The sequence below is a fragment of the Gilbertella persicaria genome (genome assembly GCF_025201335.1).
Source record: "Gilbertella persicaria strain CBS 190.32 chromosome Unknown B0P05scaffold_71, whole genome shotgun sequence".
Classification (NCBI taxonomy): Eukaryota; Fungi; Mucoromycota; class Mucoromycetes; order Mucorales; family Choanephoraceae; genus Gilbertella; species Gilbertella persicaria.
In genome coordinates, this window is record NW_026252032.1 from 61,266 (window position 1) to 72,498 (window position 11,233).

The 11,233-nt window shown below is 38.7% G+C and overlaps 6 protein-coding genes across 6 annotated transcripts; 2 read left to right on the forward strand and 4 right to left on the reverse strand.

Moving 5' to 3' along the window:
• Positions 1–825: 825 nt before the first annotated feature.
• On the forward strand, positions 826–4,424 carry B0P05DRAFT_575913 (RNA dependent RNA polymerase-domain-containing protein; the record flags this gene model as incomplete). The annotated part of the gene is made up of 4 exons (XM_051581670.1): positions 826–2,217; positions 2,284–3,188; positions 3,215–3,483; positions 3,532–4,424. The coding sequence occupies 4 exons, from the start codon at positions 826–828 to the stop codon at positions 4,422–4,424; spliced, it is 3,459 nt and encodes a 1,152-aa protein (XP_051429705.1).
• Positions 4,425–4,443: 19 nt separating this feature from the next.
• Positions 4,444–5,049, reverse strand: B0P05DRAFT_563892 (40S ribosomal protein S20). Its single transcript, XM_051580764.1, has 3 exons — positions 4,984–5,049; positions 4,874–4,923; positions 4,444–4,827 (listed from the first exon to the last, which is right to left on the reverse strand). Exons 1-3 carry the CDS (start codon positions 4,993–4,995, stop codon positions 4,521–4,523), a joined length of 369 nt encoding a protein of 122 aa, XP_051429706.1. The 5' UTR covers positions 4,996–5,049; the 3' UTR covers positions 4,444–4,520.
• On the reverse strand, positions 5,050–6,362 carry B0P05DRAFT_563893 (chaperonin 10-like protein). Its single transcript, XM_051580765.1, has 3 exons — positions 6,042–6,362; positions 5,235–5,986; positions 5,050–5,180 (listed from the first exon to the last, which is right to left on the reverse strand). The coding sequence occupies exons 1-3, from the start codon at positions 6,353–6,355 to the stop codon at positions 5,167–5,169; spliced, it is 1,080 nt and encodes a 359-aa protein (XP_051429707.1). The 5' UTR covers positions 6,356–6,362; the 3' UTR covers positions 5,050–5,166.
• Positions 6,363–6,522: 160 nt separating this feature from the next.
• Positions 6,523–7,765, reverse strand: B0P05DRAFT_592167 (3',5'-bisphosphate nucleotidase; the record flags this gene model as incomplete). Its single annotated transcript, XM_051582968.1, has 6 exons — positions 6,523–6,702; positions 6,753–7,007; positions 7,055–7,303; positions 7,354–7,538; positions 7,583–7,708; positions 7,759–7,765. The coding sequence occupies 6 exons, from the start codon at positions 7,763–7,765 to the stop codon at positions 6,523–6,525; spliced, it is 1,002 nt and encodes a 333-aa protein (XP_051429708.1).
• A 726-nt stretch (positions 7,766–8,491) lies between these two features.
• Positions 8,492–10,335, forward strand: B0P05DRAFT_563904 (mitochondrial carrier domain-containing protein). Its single transcript, XM_051580766.1, has 4 exons — positions 8,492–8,622; positions 8,678–9,138; positions 9,184–10,052; positions 10,105–10,335. Exons 2-4 carry the CDS (start codon positions 8,680–8,682, stop codon positions 10,298–10,300), a joined length of 1,524 nt encoding a protein of 507 aa, XP_051429709.1. The 5' UTR covers positions 8,492–8,622; positions 8,678–8,679; the 3' UTR covers positions 10,301–10,335.
• Positions 10,319–10,776, reverse strand: B0P05DRAFT_563907 (uncharacterized protein). The gene has a single exon (XM_051580767.1). It carries the CDS (start codon positions 10,691–10,693, stop codon positions 10,400–10,402), a length of 294 nt encoding a protein of 97 aa, XP_051429710.1. The 5' UTR covers positions 10,694–10,776; the 3' UTR covers positions 10,319–10,399.
• Positions 10,777–11,233: the final 457 nt, after the last annotated feature.

Genomic DNA, 11,233 nt, shown 5'->3' on the forward strand with positions numbered 1-11,233 from the left:
TATGCTGCTATTCATTTAACAGTAGGTTGTGTAACACATTGCATAATCTATCAAACCAATATAATAAGTCATGCTCAACCCAAGATGCTACCTTTCTCTTTCTCTTTACGCTATTATGCCTGCAATTTATGTTTGGTATCTTTATGTAGAACATGCAAATCTGCAAAACACAATAGCTATCTTTAGTTCAGCTGAAGCAGGATTGAAATTTCTGCATGAAAAGGGACTCTATGAAACTGACTATAAAGATTCTAGTTTTCATTTCACATTTAACCAAAAGACAGCCCGAGAAAATAGACTGTTTGAATACTACTATGACCGATGGGGAATCACACTTGATGACAATACTGTTTACTATAGAATGCATCTTGTGAAGACGCGTCTAAATCGACAGCTTATGTTTCATTATGAGCCTGTTAATTCTGTGTGGCATAATGGCTAATAATAGTAATAAACCATCAATGCGCTTTATCAGAACCATGCAAAGTGGCTTGTGTTTCATTCTTTTCGGTTTTTATTCCAGATATGGTACATATTCCAACTGATGCTTTAGGTAAGAGAAACGTGATCATAAGAAGCATACTAAGAAGCATCATCAGTTGAAGATAGTTACTGTTTCTTGTTAACCAATCTAAGCAGTAATTCCAAAAGAGACACTTTATGGAAACACTTTGGACGGTTTGGCACAATTCAATATGTGCATTTGAATGCAGCAGATGGCCAAGCACTTGCTGCTGCCATCATTGTCTATAGGTATTGGATATAAGCAAGACATCAAAACTCATCCTAGTTAGTTCTGAACCTTCTGATCAGCTATTCACACAAATGATCTATATTGACAATCAACTGGTGAATGTAGAGCCTTATAGTATATCCAAATATCTCAGTGAAGCCAGTCGTCCTGTACCTGCCAGCAAATTATCATTAGGCGGTTTGGAATCTCCCAATGTGTTTATTGAAGAGTGGTCAACAGATCAGTTTATTACACTTGACTTTAACTTGATTGAGAACTATATGGATATCTTCTTTAACCATGTGGATGGCTATTATCGACTGCGGATTGTTTATGACACATCTTTGGCTGACAATGTCGTCTTACAGCGTTACGATAATATGACTTCGCTAACCATCAGTGGTAATTACCCAGCTTATTATTGGCGATCCAAAAAACCAATGCAAAAATTAACCCATACATACTACCTCAAGGATTGGGAAAGAGTGACTGAAATTCCTTTGGATGAATTCTCACTGGATCTGATAAGACACAAGGCAACTAACAGCCACAAGGGACCTATCTTGCCCGGTGGACAATACCCAAACCACCTAATGAAACTCAATATGTGGACAGTCTATCGCCTTGAGTTTGAGATCCCCTTGAAATCAGCCAAACAATTTATCCATGCGCCACTTTCACCTGACAATGTGACCCATGAAGCTCTGGAGCGAGAATTAGCATTGGCCATTTCAAGCAAAGGAATGCTTCGACCACGCTATTTGCCTGATCGTATCCATGTCCGTTCAGCTACCAAATCGATCCATATCGACTCCTTTATTTCAAATCTACCGTTTGAAGTGATGTACATGATGGAGCATGCTTTTAACCTAAAGATATTGCGTGAATACAATGTAGATGGTGACTTTTTTGATAAGATAAGAAGCCTTCCTACTCATGTCTGTTGTACATTGCTGACACTGCTGGCTGCACCTCAAAAACGTATTTACCATCCTGAAGCAGCATTAAATGAAGCATACAAGGTCAGCAAAGAAAACCTGAATTTTGAGCAGCCTGTGCCCGAGAATTATACGACTGTACGTCGATTGCTGGTCACACCGACATCTATGTATCCATTGCAACCTACAGTGGAACCCATGAACCATTTACAGTATCGATTCAAGGCATATGCAGATCGGTTTTTATATGTACAGTTTACAGATGAAGATCTTGCGCCTATTGTGCCTGTACAGAGTGCAGAAGATGAACCATGCGAGACTCAGAATGATAGGATTTATGAACGCATTTACGCTATACTCAAAAGAGGATTGCAGATTGGAGGAAGAACATACGAGTACTTAGGCTCTTCAGTTCAGCAATTGAGATCGCATGGTTGTTGGTTTATTGCTCCTATCCATGATTTTACAAGAACACGCTTATTGAATTCAATGGGAGACCTGAGAGAGATTGAAACAGTCGCTGTATTTTCGAGTTGCATAGGCCAGGTAAGGTGTTACAAACATACTAGGATGCAAATTCAACTATCCCCCACCCTCTTTTTTTTCTTTTAGACATTACAACCAAGGTTATGTCATCTGGATCTTAACCCAAGTGAAATTGAAGAAATTGATGACTACTATAACAATGGGTTTGACTTTGCACCTGAATGTGGCAAAATGTCACCTCAAGTGGCAAGAGAGATTTCGAGTCAACTGAACATGAACTATACTCCTTCTGTGGTCAAATTCAATCTGGCTGGTGCAAGAGGTATCCTTGCCGTCTCTAATTACTTGACAAAGCGTAAAGTACAATTGCGTACATCTCAAATTCGATTCAATAGTCCCAATGTATCTTTGGAAATCATCAAGGTATCCAAACCCAATCGAGTCTATTTAAACCGACGTTCCATCTTGCTGCTGTCTTCTTTAGGTGTTCAAGACTACATTTTTCGTCAATTGATGAGCGAAGAATTAGCTTATTGGGAGAAATACAAGAGTCGAAGTGAAGATGTGTATTATAGCATTCTGAATGAACATTTTTCTTCTGATCGCATGAGTGATTTCCAACGTATTTCGGACAGTAAATTCCTGGAATACCATGATCCTTTTATCTCCAATTTGGCCATTTCATTTCAAAATCACTTGTTAAAGGGGTTGAAAGAAGACTGTCGTCTGTTTATCTTTAAAGGTGCGCGCGTGTTTGCTGTTATGGATGAAACTGGCACACTGGAGCCGGGTGAAGTCTTTTTGCAGTTATCTGATCCTTCAGAAAAGACACTCAAGAGAAGAGTGATAGAGGGTCCTTGTGTGGTCTATCGTGATGCTTCTTGTTCTCCTGGGGATGTCCGTGTGGTCAGAGCCATTGCTAGTCGTTCTAAGCTTCGTCATTATTGCAATGTGCTGGTCTATTCTGCTTTTGATCAAAGAGACCTGTTGAGCCTGTGTTCTAATGATGATGTGGATGATGATAATGTCACGTAAGTTATTCGACACCTATCCTCAGTCAACTCATAATGATTAGTGTGATTTGGGATCGTCGATTATTGCCTAGAAGAGTCAATCTAGAGCCTAGAAATTATACACCGAAAGTGACGCCCAAGACATTGAAAAAGATCACATTTAAAGAAATGGCCAAGTTCTTTACTACCTATATATCCCAAGACACAGGCTATCTACTGAATAATGCATTTATCGCCATCGCCGATAGACAAAAAGACGGTATTCTTAATGGTGATTGTATTTATCTTTCACAACAGATATGTCGAGCACTGGGTAAAAAAAAAATACAACATAGACCTACTTATTGACCCATGGACATAGATTTTGCAAAAACTGGTGTGTACGCTCCTATCAACCGAGAATTCCGTCGGTGTCCTTACCCAGACTATATGGAAAGAAACTTTTATCGTACATACAAGTCTCAAACCGTTGTAGGCGCCCTTTATCAAGACACAAAAGGCTGTCAAGAAAAACTCTTAATTCGCAACCATTGCCATTATGACCGCCGAATGTATGTGGAAAACATGTATAAATACATTCTCGATGCTCGTAAACTAAAGGCTACATACGACCATAGTCTTCGTATGCTCTTGGCTCGTTATTCTGTCAAGACAGAAGTTGAATTTATCTCGGGTCATATCATAGACTGGCCAAAGTATCTCGGTATAGACCAACGTGCAGCATTTCTAGAGCGCATCAAGGATGCGTATGCTCAGTTTAGAAAGTATTGGAGGCACATGTTTGAAGAGCCTTTAATTCATGCTGTTGAAGAAGCAGAATTGACGACTGAAATTGAGGCCAAAGCAGCTGCTTGGTATTATGTCACGTATCATCCTTCTGAATACAAGAATGATGTGATTTATAACCTGACTTTGGCACGCTTCATCAGTTTCCCTTGGGTTGTGGATGACTTTATTTCTCATATTGCACTCAAAAATGATACAAGACAACCTTCACCCGAACAAACACAGGCTATACCCCAAGAGAAAATCAGAATGTATCAAAACAATGTTGTTATCAGCGAATCTGAAGACGAAGACGAAGACGAAGACGAAGACGAAGACGAAGACGAAGATGAAGATGAAGACAAAGATAATGAAAAAGAGGTGATAAAACAAGACATTAGTCACTCAGAACGAACCATGAACACACAACAAAACGAAGATGATATCCCTGAAGTCAATATCAAACTAGTAGATGTTCTTCGCTTATAATAAATAGCACACGAATATGTCAAGCAAATGAAAAAAAAAAAGGTTTTATTTAGCCTGGTCTCTTCTGAAAGAAAAAGAAAGCAACAAGGAAGTTCTTTAAGCAATAGTAACTTCAACTTCAACTCCGGGTTCAATGGAGATGGAAGTGATTTGCTTGACAATTTCAGAGGGAGAGTGCAAGTCGATCAAACGCTTGTGGATTCTCATTTCGAAACGGTCAAAGGTTTCAGAACCGTTACCACAAGGAGACTTACGGGTAGTGATCTTGAGAACTTTGGTAGGGAGACGAACGGGACCCTTAACCTTGAGTTGCTTATCCTTGGCACGTTGGATGAGGTCAGAAGAAACCTTTTCCAAGTTCTTGACGTTACGAGAAGTCAAGGTGATACGGATACGGTGGATCCTATAAAGGTATAAGTAATTCGTACTTTTAATCTAAAGAAACTTACTTGGGTTGTTCTTGTTCTTCAAGACCAGGCTTTTCGGAGGTGTTCTTAGCCTATGAGATATAATGTTAGCATAAGTCACTCCTCTTCTTCTTTTTGACGGATATACTTACGACGTAGGACATTCTTAAATGTGAATTCTCAGCGGTGACTAAGGTTTTAGTGTAAAGATGAGAAGGGGAGAACGACAATAACAAGGAAAAATTTTGATTTTATGTTTTAGCAAAGCCACCCTCCCTTCCTGCAAAAGTCTATTCACTGAGTTTGAATTGAAGAATATAACTGCTCTGCTTGGTTTATGAAACAAAGTGTATACAATACATGGTATATTTTATTTTCTAATTCATAATTTGAACCTTCAAAGCACCAGAATTACGATCAGCAACAGTTTCAAAGGCCTTAAGAGCATCAGAAAAGTCAAATCTGTGTGTAGTCATATGCTTGATATCCAAAATACCACTGGCTAATAAAGAAATGGCCCGAGGATAAGTATGATGGTATCTAAATAGACCACGAATATCTACTTCCCGCATAGCAAAGTTGTTTACAGGAATCGTCTGGTCATTCTTTCCTACCCCGACAAGACAACAAGTACCTGCATCACTTGTGGCCATAATGGCTGTTCTAAACGAACTCTCAATACCAGTGCATTCAAGCACACATTCAGCACCTTTGTTGTCAAAGAGAGCACGGATTTCTTTGGTTGTCTCTAGCTCGGGTTTGGAGGGATCAATACAATAAGTGAAAGTGGCACCCATCTTTTTAGCATAGTCCAAGCGACTTTGCTGAACATCCGTGATGGCAATAGGATGAATACCGGTTGCCTTGGCTACAGCAAGAACCAGAAGGCCAATAGGTCCACTACCCGTAATCAAAAGAGAGCGACCAAATTTAGCTCTGACACGATCAATCGCAGCAATGGCAACCGAGAGAGGTTCGAGCAAAGCACCTTCTTCATAGCTGATGTTGGCAGGAATCTTGTGTAGCCAGCGAGCGGGATGTGTAATGTATCTTGCAAGTTGACCATCAAAAGGTGGAGTAGACTTGAAAATAACATCAGGACACAAATGATATCTACCACTCATACACTGTTCACAAGAAGAACAAGGGATACCACTTTTTTTTTAAAAAAAAACATATGAGCATGCATTGACAATCAAATGTGACTTACGCTTCAATAGCAACGCGATCTCCTACTTGAAGAGAAGTAACACCTTCACCTAAAGCAGTAACAATACCAGCACTTTCATGCCCGAGCAATTGAGGCTGAGTCACAGGGAAAATACCAATCTCACCGTGTTTCCACAAATGAATGTCAGAACCACAAATACCAGTGCATTTCACTTGGACCTGAACATGGTTAGCAGGTGGCTCAGGAATAGGAATTTCGACGAGTTGAAGATCATCCTTCTTCTTTAATAAAACACCTTGATTAATAGTATCTTTGGTAGGAACAGTGTATTCAGTAGCAGCAGCAATAGACATCTTGTTTATTATTAGAAAAGAGAGAAAACAAAGGAGATCTAATGACTTTTATAATCTTTTTTTTTCTCCACTGACATGCTCGGAAATTAGTATGAATTTTACGATCCAATAAAAAGGGTTTCCTAATGGAGAATAAGAGATTCTGATTTGATTATGTAAATCTTTATTTAAGGTTTGAGTACTTGTTGAACAGCCTCTAAGACGCGGCCATGAATAGATGCTTTAGAGGCAATAACACCCTTGTTCTTTTCCAAGGTACGGCCAATCGAGAAGTCAAGTGGTTGACCATGAATATCAGTCACTTTGCCTCCTGCTTCAGTAACAAGTACATTACCTGATGCATGATCCTGTGAGAAAAAAAAAGGTTAATTACATACGTAAAGTTTATGTTATTTACCCAAATCTTTTCAATATAAGTCTTGCTTGTAGGAAGACGTAAATAGATATCAGCATCACCTCTTGAAATAGAACAATATTTGGCTTGGCTATCCATACGAACAGGTTCACGCGTAATACCCAACAACTTGGCAATTTCTTCTGCATCACCATGAGAAGAGTGGCCTGCTTCAACAGATTCACAGAAAGTTGCTTCATTTGTGTTTGAAATATCCGCAAAATGAATGGGTGTTTCAGTCGTGTTTGAAAATGAACGCTAATGAGAGTAAGTATCTGTTGTCTGCATGTGCCTATACACTTTACCTGGAAAGCACCTTGTCCTCGAACAGCAATGAACAAAGAGCCGCGTTCGCTTTCAGGCTTGTGGTGATCAATAGGCAAATTAGGACAGCCAACAACACCGAGTTGAACAATGCCGTCTACAATCAAGGCCAAACACACAGCATATTGACCTCCACGTAAGAATCCTTTAGTACCATCAATAGGATCCAAAGCCCAATGACGGCCCTTGGCTCCACCAGCATAGTTACCACGATCAATGGCATTTAAAATCTTGCATTATAAAATTAGATATCAACATCCTTTTTTTCTGTGTGTGGTACCTGTTGTTCAGTAAGCTTTTCGTTTTCTTCCAAAACACCATTTGTCAATGAAAACACTTTTTCTCTCAAGATTTTTCCAGCATCGCCTTGTAAATCTTTAGAGTCTTCTTCACCCACAATAGGATCATTAGGAAAATGCTTTTCAAGACATGTATTGACAATAGCTTGAGCGGAAAAATCGGCAACTATCCATTGTATGAACATCATATGTATATTGGCTTTCAATTACCTGTCACTGGTGACTTGTCGTTCTTTGTTAAGGTCTCGTTGGCTACCAAGTGTTGGAAAACAGATTGGCAAACCTTACTAGCAGTCAACACAGCTTGAATAGCAACGTTTCTCTCTTGAGCGTAGTCTAGAGAAAAAGTATAAATAATAACCCGCGTCTTTTTATCGTTGACTTACTGGACATATGTCTAGTAGAATAGTATTTATATGAAAAAGAAGTTGAAAATAACCTAGTGCTTTGAAAGAATAGCTTTATCATCTGTGAAAAAGAGATGGTTAGGACTCCGAAGCTCAATGCTTTTTTACTTTCAAGTACCCAAAAAGTTCTTTCAAGGAAGGATAACATTCAAAGTAGTGCCAAGACATCATTTATGACTACTGCTGACTCTTTGAATGTATCGTTTCTAGAAGCAAAGCTACGAGTATAAAAGAAAAGAAACAGAAAGACGCAATATAATGCCATTTGATTGCGAAATATGTAAGCATTTTCATTGGTTATTGGCTTGCATACATAAATGAAATGGTTTATACTTCATGTGTTTATTCACGAACTTTTGTCTTTTTGACTCGAACAAATATGCACATTCCACTTGTTGCTCAACAAAAAAAGAGAGTGTGTGAGATAAGAGCGATATTTATCCGAAATCATTGATTAAATGCCTTATCAATTCATAAATATGCAATCTCTTGCTATTTCCTTCGAGCAAATGCAACAAAAAGTCCAAATGAGAAAGAGTATCCAATGGTTATCACACTGATTTAAGAACAGGGCTAAGCATGTAACACGAAAGGCATGATGATGGATCTGCTTTTTTTTGAGATCCCGAATTGAGTCACTTTGAAGGGTGTGTATGTAGAGTGGACATGCCATGTATCCACGCAAATTCAACAGCAGCTTCAACAAAGTTTTTCTAGTCTTTCCTTACATTAGTTCGAGTGTGAAAACAAGGGACACTCGACATCAACACAAGAGGCCAACGCTTTTTTTTATACTGAGTAAAAACGATATACAAAAAGACAGTCATTCAGAACAGATCCATGGTAAACAAGTAAAAAAAAAAAATAGGCGTCTTCTTTTACTTATATTACCCTATAGACATGAGTCCGACTTTACCTGGATCACCTCATCCCTATTTCGACGAAAAAGCAGCAGAAAGAGAAGCCCGGATCAAGAGTTTGTTTGAGTCCTTGGACCTTAAAGGACGAGGTTATTTAGACGCTGAAGCCATTCTCGGAGGCTTTCTAAAATTGACACACTTGCCTGCTCACACGCGCTATGCAACTGACTTACTGGCCAAGTGCAATACAGCACATGACGGTATGATAGACTATCAAGAATTTAGAACATATGTATTAGAAAAGGAAAAGGAGCTTTGGCAGTTATTTTCAGAAATCAACAAATCAGGGGATTATCGAATTCATCCAGCAGAACTCGAAATTGCTTTGAAAAATGCAGGCATTCATGTCACTAATGAAGATATCAAGAACTTTATGCAAGTGATTGATACTGAAGGCAATGGCTACATTGATTTTCAAGACTGGCGAGACTTTTTACTTGTAAGTTGTTTGGGTTTTTTTTATCTTTATTGACACATACAATAGCTTTTGCCCCGTGAAACAACGATCATAGAAATCTACCAATACTATCAAACATCTACTCAATTAACGCACGAAGCAGAAGTAGTTATCCCTCATACAGACGAAACAGCCCACAATGCCTATAAGTATTTAGCAGCTGGTGGAATTGCAGGCGCAATTTCAAGAACATGTACGGCTCCATTTGATAGACTAAAAGTATACCTTATTACACAAACCTCATACACAACTGCTCCTCCTATCTCGGCAAAGAATCAGTCTGCTATCTTGACAGGCTTAAAGACCATTTATCAACAAGGTGGTGGATTACGTGCTTTTTTTGTAGGCAACGGCCTTAATGTGATCAAGATTGTGCCTGAATCAGCCATCAAATTCTATGTGTTTGAGACAGCCAAGTCTGTATTGGCTGAATTGACTCACTCTGAAGACAAGAATGCTATCCCTGTTGGTGCACGGTTTGTAGCTGGTGGTATAGCTGGCTTATGTGCTCAGTTCTGTATCTATCCTGTCGAGACTTTGAAAACACGTATCATGTCTTCTTCTGGTATTCAACAACAACGACAACAACAACAACAAGAGAAAGCAAGGCAAAAGAATTTGATTTTTCACACCGCAAAAAACATGTATAGAACTGCAGGTGTAAGAGGGTTTTGGCCAGGCTTAACTGTGAGTCTGATGGGTGTGTTTCCATATCAAGCACTTGATATGGGTATTTACGAGACTTTGAAGGTGACTTATCTTCAGTACATGAATTCACAAAAAGATGATGAGGGTAAAAGTAAGCCTCCTAATGTTCTGATCCTGTGGGCTTGTGGTATGGTAAGTGGCTCCATTGGTGCCACAAGTGTATATCCGTTAAATATGATTAGAACAAGGTAAGAACAAAGAAGCAAAAGAAAAACGAAAATATTAAATCATAATATATAGACTTCAAGCGCAAGGCACACCAGCACATCCATATAAATATACCTCTGCTTGGGATGCAGCAAAAAAGACTTACACAGCTGATGGTGTAAGAGGATTTTATAAAGGTCTTGGACCTACATTATTTAAAGTAGTACCCTCAGTGAGTATAAGTTATGCAGTATATGAGTTTAGTAAAAGATCTCTTGGTATTTCTTAATATTGTAAATAAACACAATTTAAATTAAACACAACAATATCTTTTTTATTTACAAGAGAAAAAAAGTAGAGTTACAAAGATTGATTAAAAAAGGTATCTTTAAGAGTTGAAGTTCTTTTGAGCTTCGCCTTTGTGTTGTTGCATCTTGTTCTTGGTTTCACCACTAGTGTCACCAGTAAGAGAGTTCATAGCACCCTTGACGGCACCAGCAGCTTGGTCCATAGCACCCTTAACGTAGCCTTGAGCATTGGCAGCAGTTTCTTGACCGTGGCCAGCAGTGTTTTGGGTCTTGCCTCTGGCTTCCATAGATTCGTTACCGAAAGCACTGCCTACGTTTTGCTTAGCGCCACCGACGAATTGGTCTTTCTTAGCATCAGTTCTTGAAGGATTCATTTTGATTTAGTATTATTTGATAATTTTTTTTTTTTGAGACGAGAAATCCTGTCTTTTTATATTGTTTTATTTGAGAAATGACGATATAAAAAATAACTTCACGGCACATTTGCATCATGATTATTTGCGTCAACATGATTATATTTTTTTTTAAAACTCATCGTGTAGCACCTTCATGCATTAACAAGACCAAATCCTTTAAACAAGACCAAATCTATACGACTACAATTGAGTCTAGTCGCTTGCCTCATTGGGTATACTTTCGTGTGCCTCATATACCAATGCAGCTGTATAAATCACTTTGCCATATAAGGTACAAAATTCTTGTAAAGAATCAACAAGAATTTTTTTTTGTTAGGAGCACAGCTTGTTTGCTGCTTGATATATCTTTCTCTAATTGATAACAAGAGAATAATTGATATATAAGGCCTAGCTGGGTGAGAAAATTAATGGTGGTATTTCCCAGGATTTTGCAAATGGCTTTTTCACTTGGAACCAATGCTGTAGCCAGTTAGAAGTGGCGTAGCTGGCCAATCGCGG

Excerpts from the sequence above, each read along its gene's own strand:
- B0P05DRAFT_563892 (XM_051580764.1), bottom strand. Across the intron at positions 4,828-4,873 it reads GAAGAACAAGAACAACCCAA|GATCCACCGTATCCGTATCA; the intron begins GTAAGTTTCTTT and ends ATACCTTTATAG.
- B0P05DRAFT_563893 (XM_051580765.1), bottom strand. The coding sequence starts at position 6,355 with ATGTCTATTGCTGCTGCTACTGAATACACTGTTCCTACCAAAGATACT. Across the intron at positions 5,987-6,041 it reads GATCGCGTTGCTATTGAAGC|TGGTATCCCTTGTTCTTCTT; the intron begins GTAAGTCACATT and ends TTAAAAAAAAAG.
- B0P05DRAFT_563904 (XM_051580766.1), top strand. The coding sequence starts at position 8,680 with ATGAGTCCGACTTTACCTGGATCACCTCATCCCTATTTCGACGAAAAA. Across the intron at positions 9,139-9,183 it reads ACTGGCGAGACTTTTTACTT|CTTTTGCCCCGTGAAACAAC; the intron begins GTAAGTTGTTTG and ends CACATACAATAG. Across the intron at positions 10,053-10,104 it reads TTAAATATGATTAGAACAAG|ACTTCAAGCGCAAGGCACAC; the intron begins GTAAGAACAAAG and ends CATAATATATAG.
- B0P05DRAFT_563907 (XM_051580767.1), bottom strand. The coding sequence starts at position 10,693 with ATGAATCCTTCAAGAACTGATGCTAAGAAAGACCAATTCGTCGGTGGC.